Source organism: Mixophyes fleayi, chromosome 6 (assembly GCF_038048845.1).
Source record: "Mixophyes fleayi isolate aMixFle1 chromosome 6, aMixFle1.hap1, whole genome shotgun sequence".
NCBI lineage: Eukaryota > Metazoa > Chordata > Amphibia > Anura > Limnodynastidae > Mixophyes > Mixophyes fleayi.
The window spans coordinates 56,938,707-56,954,671 of record NC_134407.1 but is presented as its reverse complement, the minus strand read 5'-3'; the positions used below and the strand labels follow the sequence as shown (position 1 = coordinate 56,954,671).

Here is a 15,965-nt window from a genome sequence, read left to right as displayed (position 1 = left end):
AACTGAAGGCACAATATAGTTTTAAAAGTGACTAACAGAATTTCATGATTAAATTATCTGAATGACCCTTTAATCTTTAGGTTCCTTTCCCTGGCTGGAGAACCGACAAGATGCAGCAGGTAAATATTGTGAAATAAGGCAGTTTTGTTGTGTGGACACTGTCAGCTTGTGCCGCTTGTAGTGTTGTAGTGGTTTTGTAGAACACAACAGAAAGAAACACACAATACTCGGATACAGTCTATTGAATAGAGATTAAGTCACTTCTGGGCTGCACCACCCAGAGGTCTAGTTCAGGCACATCTGTATCATTGTCTGTTTACAACTGAATGTTATGGCCCTGGTACCAATCCCTTAGAAGTCTTAAATCTGCGCATATTACAAATTAGAAATTCCAGGTATTAATAAACAAAATAGATAAGTTGCTGTTCTCTCCGGAGGTCTTCCACATAGCTGAGACTGCTTCTCTTAATAGTGTACTTAGTCTGTCTGTTGCAGTTGAAGCAGATTTAGAATAACTCCTCAACCAGTAATTACAGCGACTTTGATTAAGTAGTAAAAGTTGTACAGAATACATATAGACATAAACCTGTCTGTGAGCACAGAATAAAAATAAATTGGATGGAGAATGTAGTATACAGAATTGATGTTTAAAAAAGTGACCAGGCTTGGGTATTGCCCCTGTTGTGTAAAAATGTAATAGCTGGAGGATTTTTGTTGTACTGGCATGTGGGCATGTGTTATATGTCTTTGTGTGCCTTGCATGTATCTCATATTTTTGTCTGGTCTTGTATAACTTCAGTCTAGTTTGGTCGCACCATTAGGGGGCTTGCCACGCAACATAGTTCATCTGGGACATCTCACTTTGTCTCCAAACACTAGATTGTAAGTTCGGTTCAGTAGGGAATCTGCCTCAAATAGTCTGTGTGCAGTAAAATTGTATGAACTATATAAAAACAACTTTATGGGAGAGGCAGGTTGAAGGAACCGTGAGTGAGATTACATTGTCTATGTACTGGTTGTAAGAACTATGCTGCAGAATTGCAAGAGCACGCTGCTGCTTTTCCCTGTATGACTGTTTTATCTAGTTTTTATGTATAAAGTACTGATCTGCCTGCTCTCTATATAGAAAGTTTAGTTTGTTAAACATATTATCAAGCTAAATGGAAATGACAATTTCAGCCCTTTTTTTTTTTTTTTTTTTTTTTTTTTTTTTTGCTAAAAGACAATTCAACAACATAAATGTAATGTTCAATTAGTAGTTACATATTTAGTGTGAGGGAAAAAACTGATTGTGATTTTTTTAAAGCCAATCTAATGTATTGTCTCCTAGAGCACACCAAATTACAAGAGTTATTTTTCCTTAACTTACTACTAAACATTAATGAAAGACAATTTTATTAATACCCCCGATCGTTTACAGCCTTGCACAACAACAGGGCAGACGGAGGGGTTGGTACTTCTAGATAGGCATAGACTAATGATAATATGTTCCACTGATGTTTTATCTACACTTGTAATTGCTAACTCTACATTTTGTGTGTGACCGTCCCTCTGCGCCACATCAGGTTTGTACCGAATAGTGGAAATATATTTTCAGACTTACTCTATTCAAATCTGATAAAGTCAAGAAGATGGCAAAGTTTGGTCCAGCCCTACAAGACACTTTAGGGTGTGATTTGCACATTTATTCCTAAAAGAAAAATTTCCAAAAAAGTGTTATTAGTCTTTGAAGCACAATGTACTTTATTTATAAACATTTTATAAAATACCATGTTCAGTTAAAATATTGTAATAACTGTTAAAATATAAAATTCCTTATATTGGAATAAGCAATTCATTATTACAACCAAGCTTAAGTGTTTCTTAAAATAAGCAAATGCTCGTGTTCTATGTCATAATCTATCTATTTACTTGTCAAATAAACAGATCTCTGTGCATCCTCTGTGCATGGGTTATAGGAAAGAGCTGGTGTACTAATTACTTATAATGTGATTTCTTAACAGCAGGAGAACAGGAAGGGTGGACTGATTCCAGTGCATTGAAAGCTGGTATGCAATGGAAAAAGGTAATAAAATAAATATTTAGGTACCCTTAGAAGGTACCTACAGTTATGGCCGCCAGGATTCATGTTGGAGAAATCTTAGTCAAGGGTATTAATGGTTTGGAATAAAGACCTGATCACTTTACAACCACTTTTCAATACTACATTATTTATAACAAATGTTATCATTGACTTTTTATATAACACCAACACATACCATGTTGCTGTGCAATTTGCAACTCTCCGTCAACCATGTATGGAAAATATTTCAGACTTACATGGTGTGCTGAAAAAATTAATGGTATTGGTAATAGAGTTAAAATAAAATAAACAATGTTGTATAATAAATAAATAAATTGTATGGCTTTCATCCAAAATGAAACATTTTTTGTTTTATTTTTTTAACAAGAATTGTGGGGATTTTTCATAGGTTTGATGTCATCTCATTTATGGTAGAACTATGTTTGTGGGGTGAATACTATTAACAATACTGTTTATTACAATAAAGTCTGTGGAGGATATCAGGTCAGGATGGGGCCTCTAAGAAGTTGTTTGGTTCAGGAGCCACCAGACAGACAGACCACCAATTAAAATGGAAATAAATGATTTTAATGTAAAGAAGTAACTTCTATATTTCTTCTATAAGTGGTATATTTTCTTATAAACATTGGTGTATATACCTTGGTCTTGGACAACCGCAAGTTGATGAATGAATTGACATGAAGTAAGGCCAGGGAGTACAGAGCAAGTCATCCAAGCAGAGGTCCTACTGATTCAATCCTGAATTATGTTCTCTACAAAGAGTAATTAGTTCATTTTAGCCCAGCAATGGTTTTGCCTATTAGAGTGCTTCCTTGTGGAGGAAAATGCCAGTAAGCCATGGGGTTGAAGATGCTGAGTGTATCCTCTCTCTGTGGTCTTCGCCTTCCCCCCCTGTGCTCTCACACGTTAAAGCTTTTGGCTTCCTTGGAAGGCCTGGCTGGGAATCAGCTGCAGGCTGTGCTTACTACAACAGGATTAGCTCCTCGTTAAAACCATCTCCTTTTGATGTGGCCTTGTTGGAAAGGATCTGTTCTGACTACGTGGCTTAGCCAAGGCAAAATAATGCTCTCACATCTCCATCTCACACATGCCATAAGACTTTCTTTTTCCTTTTTTTATTCCCCTGCCGCTTCCAGAAAGCCGGCATTATAAGCCAGTTTAACGCTCCTTAATCGCTACATTCATGCTGCTGGGTAAAGGCGGCAGCTGAGCCAGTGAGTTCTCACCCAACGGTAATTGCAATATTCACCTGTAGATATAACAAAAAACACCTTGAATACAGCTTATTAACAGTACAGGCGGTGGACGTGCTTTAGTTACCCACTACACTATGAAATATTGTTTTCAAGACTGCAAACACGTATAGTAAATATATGTAACTGAAATGGTTCTCTCCCTTACTGCTAGTTTATATACTTTAGAAATAGGTGTCTGTATTATTACATGTAGAAACTTACAATTACAGCAAGAAAAATGCCATTTTTAAGTGAATGGAGAGCCTTATAAAATGTATAAAACATTTTATCAGTAAGGATAAATACATGACCCTTCCCTTATCTTGTACAATTATGGGGGTCTGTGTTCGGGTTACTTGGAGGTACATTGTGGTTACAGTTAGTGAAATGTTATCCATTGAATTAAGTACAATACTGTTGAGTTGTCAGCACCACGAAGTTGAAAACCACAATTACAAAATGAATAGATATAAATGATTTTATAATGAATAAAAACTGTGGTTTGTTTGGTTTTTAGCCAAACACTTTGACTCCTCCAGCTCCTATTACTACTCCTGTGATGAGTGTCCCCTCGGAGTCAGAGCCCCTCCAGCCTCATCTAAGCAGCGGTCTGGATCCCAGTCAGACTCCCCCTGGTGCTCCCAAAGAAGCGAACATGCAGGTAATAGCGGATACATCTACAGATTGTGCTTGTTCTTGAATTCTCATTTGGATTCTCTTTTATGGTGACTTTCCAGTTTTGGCCAGTAGGCGATTGTAAGCTTTTTGGGACAGTAAATTATTGCTTATATTTTGTTTTTGCTTTTTTCTAACCGTTGTATTTCTTTTAGTCTTTCACCTTATTGCCCATTACCAGAGTAAAGAACAGGTACATGTGCTGCATTAATAAACTTCTGTATGCCTAGGTTTACATGTTGCCCTGTCCACGCTGCTGCTGTTGTCATTGATTTGATTACTGACGTGGCAAGTTCTCCAGAGCTAGTAAATTATGTTTAATGTTCTAAGTCTGTCTGTGATTCCCTTTGCACTGAAGAATGAGACCCCTCCTATCTATGTATGACATCATTCACTATGATAATGTGTTCCTTTAGGAACCCTGTAACATGGATTTATGGTCATACCTTATGGGGACATTAAGTCAAAAAGTGAAATGTTATAATATACTGCAGGCTATTGTTTCTGAAGATGACAGAAGTTATCTATAGGTAACATACAATAAGAACTACTATTTTTACATTGATGCTTAACGAAGTATTTACCTGTTTAGTTTGTAATATGCTATGAATTTTTTTTAGCCGTGTGGTTCAACTTGTCTTTCATATTGCAGTCATAGCTGGTAAATATGTTCTGCTTATATAATACTACTGTTTCATTTATATCCGCTTCTGAATAATCATCCCATGTAAACACATACAGCTTTATATGTCATTTAAAATCCATTGTTTATTTTTTCAGGGCTATCACCGGATGCCCGTAGAAAGAATAGAGAAAAAGGAATTACTGGTTGAGCATCAAACGCTACAGAGGACGTTCAGTGGTCTTGTACAGCGCTGCTCTGCCGTGGCATCTGACCCAGTACGTCTGCTTTCAGGGTCATGTTTATTTCATTGTTTTGAATGATCGAACCCTTGTTCCATGTGCGTTTAAATGTTTGAAATCGGTTTAATCCAGCTAGATTAGGCTCAGTAAAAATACTCAGGTCTCAGTAGTATACCTCACCCAATACGTTGCCTTTGAAAGCTTTTAATATGTAATCTTGTTTACAAGTTCCATCTTGTTTAAATCATTGAGCATGGTAAGGACAGATACTATGTAGAACAATTGGTTACAGTATATCTTGTGTACATTACAGTCTATCATGCACAAAGGACCTGCCGTGTTTGTGGTTTTGTTCTTGTAGTCGCAGACACAGGTTGGCCACAGGGATAGACAGAGATATTTGAACACTGAAGACACAGACAGTCTGTACACACGGGCTTCTTACCATAACGCATACTGGAACCTTGCTACAATGAGTAAGAGTCCTATTCTTTTTGCATCCAGTTTGTCTTATGTTACGTTGAGTATGCATGAGATGTTCTTCTCTTTTTAAGGATCAATGATCCCTTTTATTGTTTGCAGCTATAACAACAGAACACTCAAAATGTGTAGATCAGAACCTGCCATGTGCACATATATCAGGACAGATGCATAAACAGCTACTCTGCGCAAAAAAACAAAAGAAAGACCTTGGAAACCAAGGTATTTTCTGTTCATATGCAGAGCCGTATACATCTCAAGGTGCTTCTGACTCTGTATCAGCAGCTTATGCTCATAGTTTAAGATATGTCATCTGCAACAGCATGTATTGGTACTTGCCCTATAGCAGGTGCAAAACATACCCCTCCTAACAAGCATATGTGAGTGTATCTGCAGATCTGCATGAACAAACCTTTAGTGTACTAGGCCTGCCTCTGCATGCCTCTTTTCTCCCGCATACCGTGTTCTCCAGGTGAGGTGGGCATACGTGCCAGAGCCACTCAAGTCTGTATAATAGTATATGTGTGTGTGTATACACAGCCCATTGACTTACCAGTATGTTTTTGGAGTGTGGGAGAAAAACCAGGCAAACACGGGGAGAACATACAAACTCCACACAGATAAGGACATGGTTGGAGTCAAACCCAGAACGCCAACGCGGTGAGGCAGCAGTACTAACCACTGCGTTTTAGAATTTTAACCTTACTTCTCGTTATGGTACTGCTATTTTAAAATATTGTGATACAGACATGCAATACACAGATACATTAGACCGGCGGTTCCCAAAGTGTGTGCCGCAGCGCTGTCACAGGGGTGCCGCGGGCCAGCCATTGAAAAAACAAACAGCACAAAAACTTACCAATCCTCGCGGCGCTGGGACCCAACATCCTCCTCTCTCACGCAGTGACAGCTGCGTGAGAGAGGTGGATGCTGGCTCCCGGCGCCACGCGGATTGGTAAATTTTTGTGTTTGTTTGTTTGTTTGTTCTGTGGCTGGCACGCAGCAGAGGGGGACAGCATGACAGAGAAGGAGGACAGCATGAGAGGGGCAGAGGAGGAGGACAGCGTGAGAGGGACAGAGGAGGGGTACACAGCGTGACAGGGGCAGTGGAGGGGGACACAGCGTGACAGGGGCAGTGGAGGGGGACACAGCGTGACAGGGGCAGTGGAGGGGGACACAGCATGACAGGGGCAGTGGTGGGGGACACAGCGTGACAGGGGCAGTGGAGGGGGACACAGCGTGAGAGGGGCAGTGGAGAGGGACACAGCGTGACAGGGGCAGTGGAGGGGGACAGCGTGAGAGAGGGCAGAGTGGGCATTTTTGCATACAGCTAAATAAGTATTTCTGTCCTGACCTAAATACTTATTAAAAAATTTTGACCCAACTACTTTTAAAACAGGACTGCTCAGTAATTATTTTGGAGGGGTGCCTTGAAAAAATTATGGAGACTAAGGGTGCCGAGAACTGCAAAAGTTTGGGAGCCACTGCATTAGACAACAACTATAACGCAGCTAAGGCAGGATTCATGTTGTGGACTGCATAGAAAGATTAGCAGCAGCTCCTAATTGCAATAGGAGGCTTCAGTCTTCTAGACGTAGATAGCAAGCTGCAGCACTTCAGTGGGAGGGCAGGGGAGGATTGTTGGACTGCTGCAAAAGAATGTTCTTGCTTCTAAATCTTAAATGGAATGAGCATAAGAGGAGCATCATTAGACTGGCTGATCTACTGAGATGCCTGAGGGAAGGCTGTCTAGGTAAAGCAGCAGGAAAGATGGGTCTCAGCAGGATGAATAATAAGATCTCAGCACGGAAAATTGCTTGTATGAGATGTTAAATAGATGGAGAGACAAAAGCTGGTAGTGAATACGGATATTCATTTGCTTGTACATAGTCCCTACTCTAAGCAGGACATCATGATTGAATATTGGACACACCTCATTTTATTTGCACAATGTCTTCCATTCACAAGACACATCTGTGACATGAAGGCATTTGGGAAAGTTTTCAGGTTTCAAAATTGTAATGAATTGACTAGCATTTAACGGAGTGTATTCATTATACAAATTCTTTATGATCTATCTGAACGAAAGTTTTCATGACGGCTTTGTGCCTGATTTTCCACAGTTGGTGTTTGCCGATTTCTATTCAATTTTTTTTTTTTTGCAGTTTTTTAGCTGCCTTTATATCAGCAGCCTACCAGGATGCCTGCTATGTACCCGGACAATAATGGCAAATATTTATCAGATTACTATTGTATAGGAGGGGTTTCGCTTTAAAAGTAATTTGTGCAACACAGTTAAAGCTTGAAGTCAGCCTATGTTAGCTGGACCCTGTTTGTAAAACATTTTTGTGATCAGTGTTTGCTATTGAATGTTGTGTATTCCTATAACGGACGACAGGATGTACTTGGCCCATCTGAGTTCTGAGATTTTTATCTTTGAGAATCAATATGGCCAATGCTTAGCACAAGCTGCTTGAAGTAGACATCAAAAGGGATATTAATATATTATAGGAATAAAGAATGTGGAGAGAAACCATTTAAGTTTATAGTTAGACCTTCTGATCTTCATGTCTAAATAAAGAGGTGTTTGTAAGTATGAAGGTCAGAATGATTTTGTCAATAGTTGGTTTACTGGTTTCATGACACAACATTATTATGGAAATCAGAAATGTATTAAGAGTCCTGTTGCAAGGACAAGACATGTTCATTATTGTATTCCAAATTTTTTTCCCAACCATTACTTAACGGTTCAAAAGTTCTGAAGGGCGGATTTAATGTAAAAAATAAAGATAGGAGATATGGCATGTAGCATTTATCTTATAGCAACATAACAAAATGATATGTCAGTCTGTCCATTGTCTGTAGTCTATATTACATTAAGAAGATTTTACAATACCACCTATCAAAACCACAAACAAATGAGACAAAAGAACATAAAACGATTTCTCTGCTACCCTAAGCATATATAGTAATTAAGGTTTTGATGGCAGTAGAAACTATACTTACTACAAGAGTAACTGGCACAAATATGCCAGTCATTGCCAGGTGTGACTTCTGTTCTGTCTATGTCTAATCCCAGCTGCCAGGATCCATAGATCATATTGCTGAGACCTAATAAGAGTTAGACAGGAGTATGTTAGTTGGAGTGATGGTGCCGCATCCACTTTCTATGCATTAAACATGTTAATGTCTAAATAGTCTGCCAGATATGTAAATGTTATTACTATGGTAATTATATAGGGAAGCAATGGAAGTGATTAATTGGGGTAATGGTCTGGTAAAATAACAATGACAGCACATTTTTAGTTAACACTTTCACTTCCAGAGGTATACAATAGATGTGTTTTATTCAGAGCACTATGCAGGCATAACAAAGGCATAAAAAGTGCAGCAGGAAATAGGCGAGTTCTTGGAGTGATGGGGGGTAAGGATTGAACTGGTTTTATAGTTGACTCTTCATTGTCATCCTCAGCCTCTTACTCTGCTAAAACGTGGTGCACGGTGGTCCGGGAATTGACAACAGATTATTGCACACAGCATTTGCTCCAGGTCCACACTGCATCTCCCACTCCAACTTGTAGTACAGACTTGATACAGAGGGGCTCCTGAGTCTGAGAGCTAGGCATGTTGTAGGGCCACAGGTTTACTCTTACTGCGCTAGTTAGGGCTGAGATTAGCCATCATGCTAGGAATGGGGACATTTTATTGATTAATGAGGGATGTCCAATGAAAACCAAGCATTAGACATGATGGGGCATGATCTAAACTTGGACACGTGTCTGTTTATGTGCAGTATATTGCGTGATATAGCTCTGCATATGCTCAGAAACTGACTTTACGCCAATGAATGCAGTTCGTGTCGGAAAACAAATGGCTCGACAGCCTACGAGTTGAAGCATGGAATAGAAAGGGGAGAGGTGGACAGATTTAGACAATGTACAGTAAGGGGTGCCGAGGGCGTTGCAACAAAAATGCTGCAGATTCAAGTCCTTTGTTTTTTGTATGTTTAATTTAGCCATATAATTTGCACCAGCTACAGGGCAGGTGTATGACATAGTCTTTGTATAAAAAAAAAACTACACATATGTGTGACTGGCTAGCATAGAACAACTACATGCAAGTAAGATGGACCATAAAAGCACATTTTATGTACAGTATGCATTAAGAACATCTTGATTTATGTATTTAATGTAACAAAAAGATGTATAATTTTTTGACAATACATGTTTTTATAATGATTATACTCTTTAGCGGTCATTTATTTTTATGATGTGACCAAGTGCATATGCTTGTGTGTATACTGCACTCTTTTCTGCCGGCTATTGTTTAGGCAGAGCGCACTTACACCCAGATTTAAATAAAAATGTATCTTAAGATCCCCTTTTTGAATATGGTTCGGAACATGAATTGTGCCCAACACGTGGAGGGAAGATTTTAGTGGGAATACATAGCGAGGATGGAAGAGGTGCTGGACCCAATGTTGGTAGGGAATATGGGTTGGAAGCTGATAAGCACAGCATGTAAAAGCTGAAAGCTGGTGTATTCTATGGATAAAGTGAGCAGGGACTAGAGACGCAGTGTATGGGAGTATGCAGTAAGGGATGAAAGGATAGCTTGTGGGGTGGGTATTGTACAGTGCCTGGATGTGAGCAGGGACTGGAAGCACAGTATATGGGAATACGCAGTAAGGGATGAAAGGATAGCTTGTGGGGTGGGTATTGTACAGTGCCTGGATGTGAGCAGGGACTAGAGGCACAGTGTATGGGAATACGCAGTAAGGGATGAAAGGATAGCTTGTGGGGTGGGTATTGTACCGTGCCTGGATGTGAGCAGGGACTAGAGGCACATTGTATGGGAATACGCAGTAAGGGATGAAAGGATAGCTTGTGAGGTGGGTATTGTACAGTACCTGGATGTGAGCATGGACTGGAAGCACAGTATATGGGAATACGCAGTAAGGGATGAAAGGATAGCTTGTGGGGTGGGTATTGTACAGTGCCTGGATGTTGGCAGGGACTGGAGGCAGTTGTAAGTAGCTGTTGATCACTGTGTAAATTATTTGAGTAGGGACTGGAGCCATGGTTTATGCAGAAGAAGTACAGTGTGGGACCAGGAACTTGTCTTCACATAATGAGTCTCTCTGAAAAAGCCAACAATCCGTTATAATCTGAATAATTTAATGGTTTGCACCTCTGTTTTACAAAGTTAAAAAACAAAATCCAAAAAAATATCTTCTCATAGGTATATCAGGTAACAGGCCAGAATGTGTGATACATTTATTTGTTCTATGTTTGCAGAAAACTAAAAGGAAGCTTGAAGATGCAGTGCAGAAGTTGGAGTGTTTATATGACAAGCTGAGAGAGAACACTGTAAGTACAGGTCACTCATTCATTTATTCTCCTGTACACTGTCCCCTGTTTAGCCATTTACATCATGACAATTCGTTAAAATTCTTCTAAGGATGTTGTTGGATTTCATCACTTTTAAATCATGGGCCATTTTACTTTACTTTTCTATAAATTCAGTTACGTGTGTGAGCTGTGAACCATGGTTTAGTGAACTTGTAATGGTCAGTTTGTTACTGTATTTTACATCCAAGACAGTAATAACAATCATACGTAATGTCTCTTAACAGTGCACACAATTTGCTGTAATGCAGCTGTGTGTCCCAGAGGACATGGTCATGCTACAAAGGAGGCTATATAATTATTGACCTCTGATTGGAGTAGTTTTATGCCTTGGGACCCCCACGATTGCATAGTAATATCTGTGGGTCCATGCTCAATTCAAATGTAGGGAGGAAGTGCAGCGATTTGATGTTTACAACACTTGTCCAATCATTTTCTGCATCTGCACAAACATCCCTTTCCTAGCCGTTAGAAGCTTGAGTCATTGAAGCCATAGATGAGCATTCTCCTTTCCTAACCCTTAAGGTAAAGACAGCAAACACAATGGTGTATTTGTCATGGAAAATAGAGAGCTCAGATTATTTTCTCAGAATCTTCTTGCAATCATTTGAAGTTTTTATATGTGGACAAACGTTAATGGTTAAAGACAATTGTGAGGGCTACACAGCTCTGTTATAAGAATAAACCGTTGATTAAATAGGCAATTACTAAAATGTTTAAACTAGGCTAAACACATTCTGATTCTGTTTGTAATGTTGAGAAATATTTGAAATTATTTCTGGAGTATTTAGTTGAACCTTGAAAAGGAAATATAATTATTCTGTTCACAAATATTTTCATTTTAAAATTGTTTCTGTCTTCTCCGTGTACCATATAATTGCTTTGTTGAAGGCTAGACCAGTAAGGCAGATTTCTGCCTCTTATGTGATCTATAAACTGCATTCCATCAGTCGATGGCCAACCCAGGGGCATATCCCACAAATAGAAAATTACTGGGGTTGTTCAATGCTGGTCACCCCGTTTCCCTCCATTACCTCTCCGATACCCAACGCTGGAAGCTTCTATTGCAGTACAGGAGGCCGAGTCCGTCCAGCCCTCTCAATACAGATAAACAGAAGAGCTCTATTAAAGAGAATTAAACTGATTGTTCCCCTGCAGTGCAAACTCACTGTGCAATAACAGAAAGGATCCTGGTGTAGATCCCCCATAGACTATATATGGGCTGGTGCAGGTTAGAAAGACCACTGTTGTCTTACAAATTCCTTTCATTGAGGATATAGTAAATATGGACATCTATGAACTTGATCAGGTTGGAAACTTTATGACAACTGTTGTTTGTCATATGTCACGTATAACGTTGCTTGACTTCCCCTAAAACACCCTTTTAAAGCTTGTCACTCAAATTTGGTAATTATGCCTCCCAAACAGACATGTTTGCCCTCTTGCCTTCTTTTTGCTCTACATGTTACTCCTTTGTGTTTTATTTGGTTAATCAGTTATATATTGTAACACTGATCTAGATTTGGCCTTGGTTATATAGTTATAGGTAACAATTATATTCTGTCATTTTAAATGTTGCATATATATATTTACAAAAATATAACATTATAGCATAAGTATAGAGGTATAGGATCGTTATCCGGAAAACCTATTATAATGAAAGTTACAGAAATGGATAAGATCAGAACAGGTCACTAATTATGCTGTATAGTGTCATACACACTGATCTGGTCACTGAGCATTTCCTCTTACAGTAATTGTATAAGAGAGTAGATCGGGGAAAGTTGTACAGGTGATTTGATATATTTTAGGGCATGGTCCAAATCATTCTGGATAATAGATGCCATATATGTATTTTTTTTTTTTAGTGCGTTTACACATCTGTCTTATTTTCCCTCCCCCAGCTATCCGCTCACATCCTTTCTGGGCTGCATGAAATCGCCTATTGCGTGGAGAGTCGCAATTACCAGCAGGGGCTTATTGTGCACACACAAGTGGTCAGCAGCAGCAACTTCAGTGAAGTCTCCGGTTTCATGCCCATTTTGAAAGTCCTTATGACTATCGCCAGCAAGCTGGGTGTTTAGCGCCAGGAGATCTTGCGGACATTGGAGGTGTGCACATGCAAACTGTCCACGTTAAGACTTTGTTTTTCTTTTTTTTTTTTTCTTTCTTTTCTTTTTTGTTTTTTTTTATTGGATGGTTAATCAGTTTGTGCTCCACAGGTGTAGCTTTCTCAGTTTCACTGAGTGCTTTCACATATACATTCATATATAAGCAGTGCAATATATTCTTCTGAAAGAGTACGATTACTGAAACAAATTGAATATGGAATTAGCAGACAGCCATCCTAAATTTTTTACGCAATTTTACCATTAATTATACTTTTGTGTTGTGTGAAAGCAAAAATGAAAGGTATAGTATAAAGCCCAGGCACTTAAGTGTGTGACCTTAATGTCCCTTCATTAATGGCCTCACGGTTTCTACATTTAAAGGGCTATGGGATAGATGAAATGTAATCGGTAACAAAAATGCACTTGTGTCTTGCCTGCTCAGATTAACCATACAAGACTATATGCCGCTAGAAGCCATTTAATTTGCGTTCCTTTGCACAGTTCTGTTGGCTTCAGAAGACAATCTGGATTACCTGTTTTTCTGCATATTGGAATAGGACTTTTATGTTCACCGATTTACAGTAATCAATATTAAAAACATTTGGACAGATGGAATACTTACTCAGTGCTTGCCTTTCCCATACTATTTATCCAACAGGGTTTTTGTTTGGTTTGAATCTATTATTTTTTTCCCACTGTTGCTTTAATAACTGCTGATACAATTCCAGGACCTGCTTATTATTGTATAATGGTGAGAAAATGCTGCGTCTTGGCAATAACAGGGTCTCTGGAGTATTATCTCCTCTTTAAATCTATTATTAGCCATTTAAATTTCCTACCAGCGGTGTGACCAACAATTTAAACCTCCGTCTTATTTAAAAGCATGGTGTGGTTGTAATATAAAGTAAACACTCAGGTAGATACTGCAGTGTCCATTCTATTAAGTTATTGCATTATTTTACATATGTTTATGAAAGCACAATATTCTAAATAAACATTCAACATGAATCTTAACACTGGATTGTATGCTGAAGTGTGAGACAGGGTTGTAGTGGTTTGATTAAAGCAGCAATTATTGCACTATTTCACTTCCTCTAAACTGCTTTTCTTTACGTTTATATGCAAATGTGGTCTATCTATATCTCAATGCAGTCAGATCACTGATGTAATTGGTTTTAGTGTTGGCAAGCTTTTCTATTGGTCCAAATGTCAGACAGTGCTGGCGTTGGCATATTTGAAAGCGTTTAAGTTCATAATACATTTGGCGCTAGATTTACTAAGCTGCGGGTTTGAAAAAGTGGAGATGTTGCCTATAGCAACCAATCAGATTCTAGCTTTCATTTATTAAGTACCTTCTACAAAATGACAGCTAGAATCTGATTTGGTTGCTATAGGCAACATCCCCACTTTTTCAAACCCGCAGCTTAGTAAATCTAGCCCTAAGTGTTGTTGTATTACTTAACATAGAACATTACCGCCCACTTTTTGGTGACATTACATGTTCCTGAAAATTAGGTCATATTTATATAAATCTAGTTTTATTCCATAGTTATAGATCATATATATCAATTACATATCTGACAAGCAGAGACAAACACATCTTACTGTGCTTATGATTCTATTATTTGTTATAAGAAATGATATCACAGTGGTTGATGCAATTGGAAGTGCAGGAACTGAAGATTGTCACACAGTAAAATAGTTCAGGTTGGACTACTGTCCATGGACTATTATCCCATGTCTGTCATACAAGGATGTACCTGAACCTTCTTTTCTGTTCACGATCTCATTGATAAAACACACTCATAACCCCTTTAATTGGTCACTCGCCCATTTAAAAATGTATGTTGTCACTACTCATGGATGTACCAGATCCCAAATCTTCATCAATGGAGTTTACCTCCTCCTCAAATCGTTCCAGGTATTTTGCTTCTATCTAATACTCTGTTCAGTGCCTCCATCGCCATTCATATCCCCATGGGTAAGAACTTTATTTTACTCCAGATATGTCCATGTTCTCGTCTACCCAGCCAATGACTTATAACTATGTTGCATATCTCTGCCTGTACTGGAAAAGTAAATGATCTTACTATTTTTTGGATGAGACTAGTTTATGCTGACTTATTCTGGTCTCTAGGCAGTGGAACTGATATTTGTTTAGAAATCATAGTACCAACAATAATTTGTATAGTTCAGCCCACTGCACTAAATCAATATTGAATGCACTTAATTTTAGCTTTATATCCAGAGCAAGGGAAAGAGAGAGCCCGTGTTTGTGAACATTATATGTGCTTATGGGTGGGTTAATATATTTTTATTTTGCACCCTTCTGCCAGTGACGTTATTAATTCTGCTTGCCTCACACCTTACAGATCTTTCTGACATGTCCATATATAGGAATTAAATAGATTTATAGACTCTCTTTAAGCCAGAAACATTCCTGGACCCTAGAAAGTTATTCCTGGACTACATAAAGTTCCTCAATGTAATCTTCTGCCAGAGAAACAGGAGATACTCCTCCTACCTTTAGGTTAGTAAGAATTATGTGGTCATCTCTCAAATGTGTCTATACCCTGCTCAAGTACATCAATTGCAAAATACATGTAAATAATTGTTAGTGCAGGTATTGGTGCTATGTGCCAGGGAATTGGAGTCTTGAAATGTTTTGCTTTTTTTTTTTTCTCTTCCCCTAATCAGCGTTAAGTGCCTCATTTGTGAACCTCTCAATACATCATGCCATTTTTTGGCAAGTGTGTGTGTTCATTATAAACATGGTGTATTTTCATTCAATAAAATAAAGTTGCCTTGCTTACATATTTGTATTGTATGTTTTAGTTCCGGAACTTGAGAAAAACATTAACCATCCCTATTTTATGTTAGGGCAAACAATGTAGATCCAGCCTATGTTGGTAGAGTTGGTGCCCTTAGACAATAGCGCTGTTGGACAAGTCACTGTCACTTGAGTGAGGTGTGTCCTCATTTCCATAAAGGCCAAGGCTTTGTTAAAAGGTAATTAAAAAGGGATTTTTTTTTTATATCCTTGAACTCTTACAGTGGACCCTCGGGGGAAGTTGAAACATTTGTGCAATTTTGTTGTTTTACAAGGGGC

At 38.6% G+C, this 15,965-nt stretch overlaps 1 protein-coding gene across 2 annotated transcripts in view; it reads left to right on the top strand.

Moving 5' to 3' along the window:
• Window positions 1-15,672, top strand: part of SEC31B (SEC31 homolog B, COPII component) — an 83,966-nt gene extending 68,294 nt beyond the window's left edge. For both annotated transcript variants that reach the window (XM_075216605.1, XM_075216606.1), the window contains 6 exons: window positions 81-119; window positions 2,004-2,065; window positions 3,836-3,979; window positions 4,774-4,893; window positions 10,635-10,706; window positions 12,650-15,672. In XM_075216605.1, coding sequence (XP_075072706.1) covers window positions 81-119; window positions 2,004-2,065; window positions 3,836-3,979; window positions 4,774-4,893; window positions 10,635-10,706; window positions 12,650-12,829 — 617 coding nt within the window. In that variant the 3' untranslated portion in view covers window positions 12,830-15,672. The remainder of the gene's footprint in view (window positions 1-80; window positions 120-2,003; window positions 2,066-3,835; window positions 3,980-4,773; window positions 4,894-10,634; window positions 10,707-12,649) is intronic.
• Window positions 15,673-15,965: the final 293 nt, after the last annotated feature.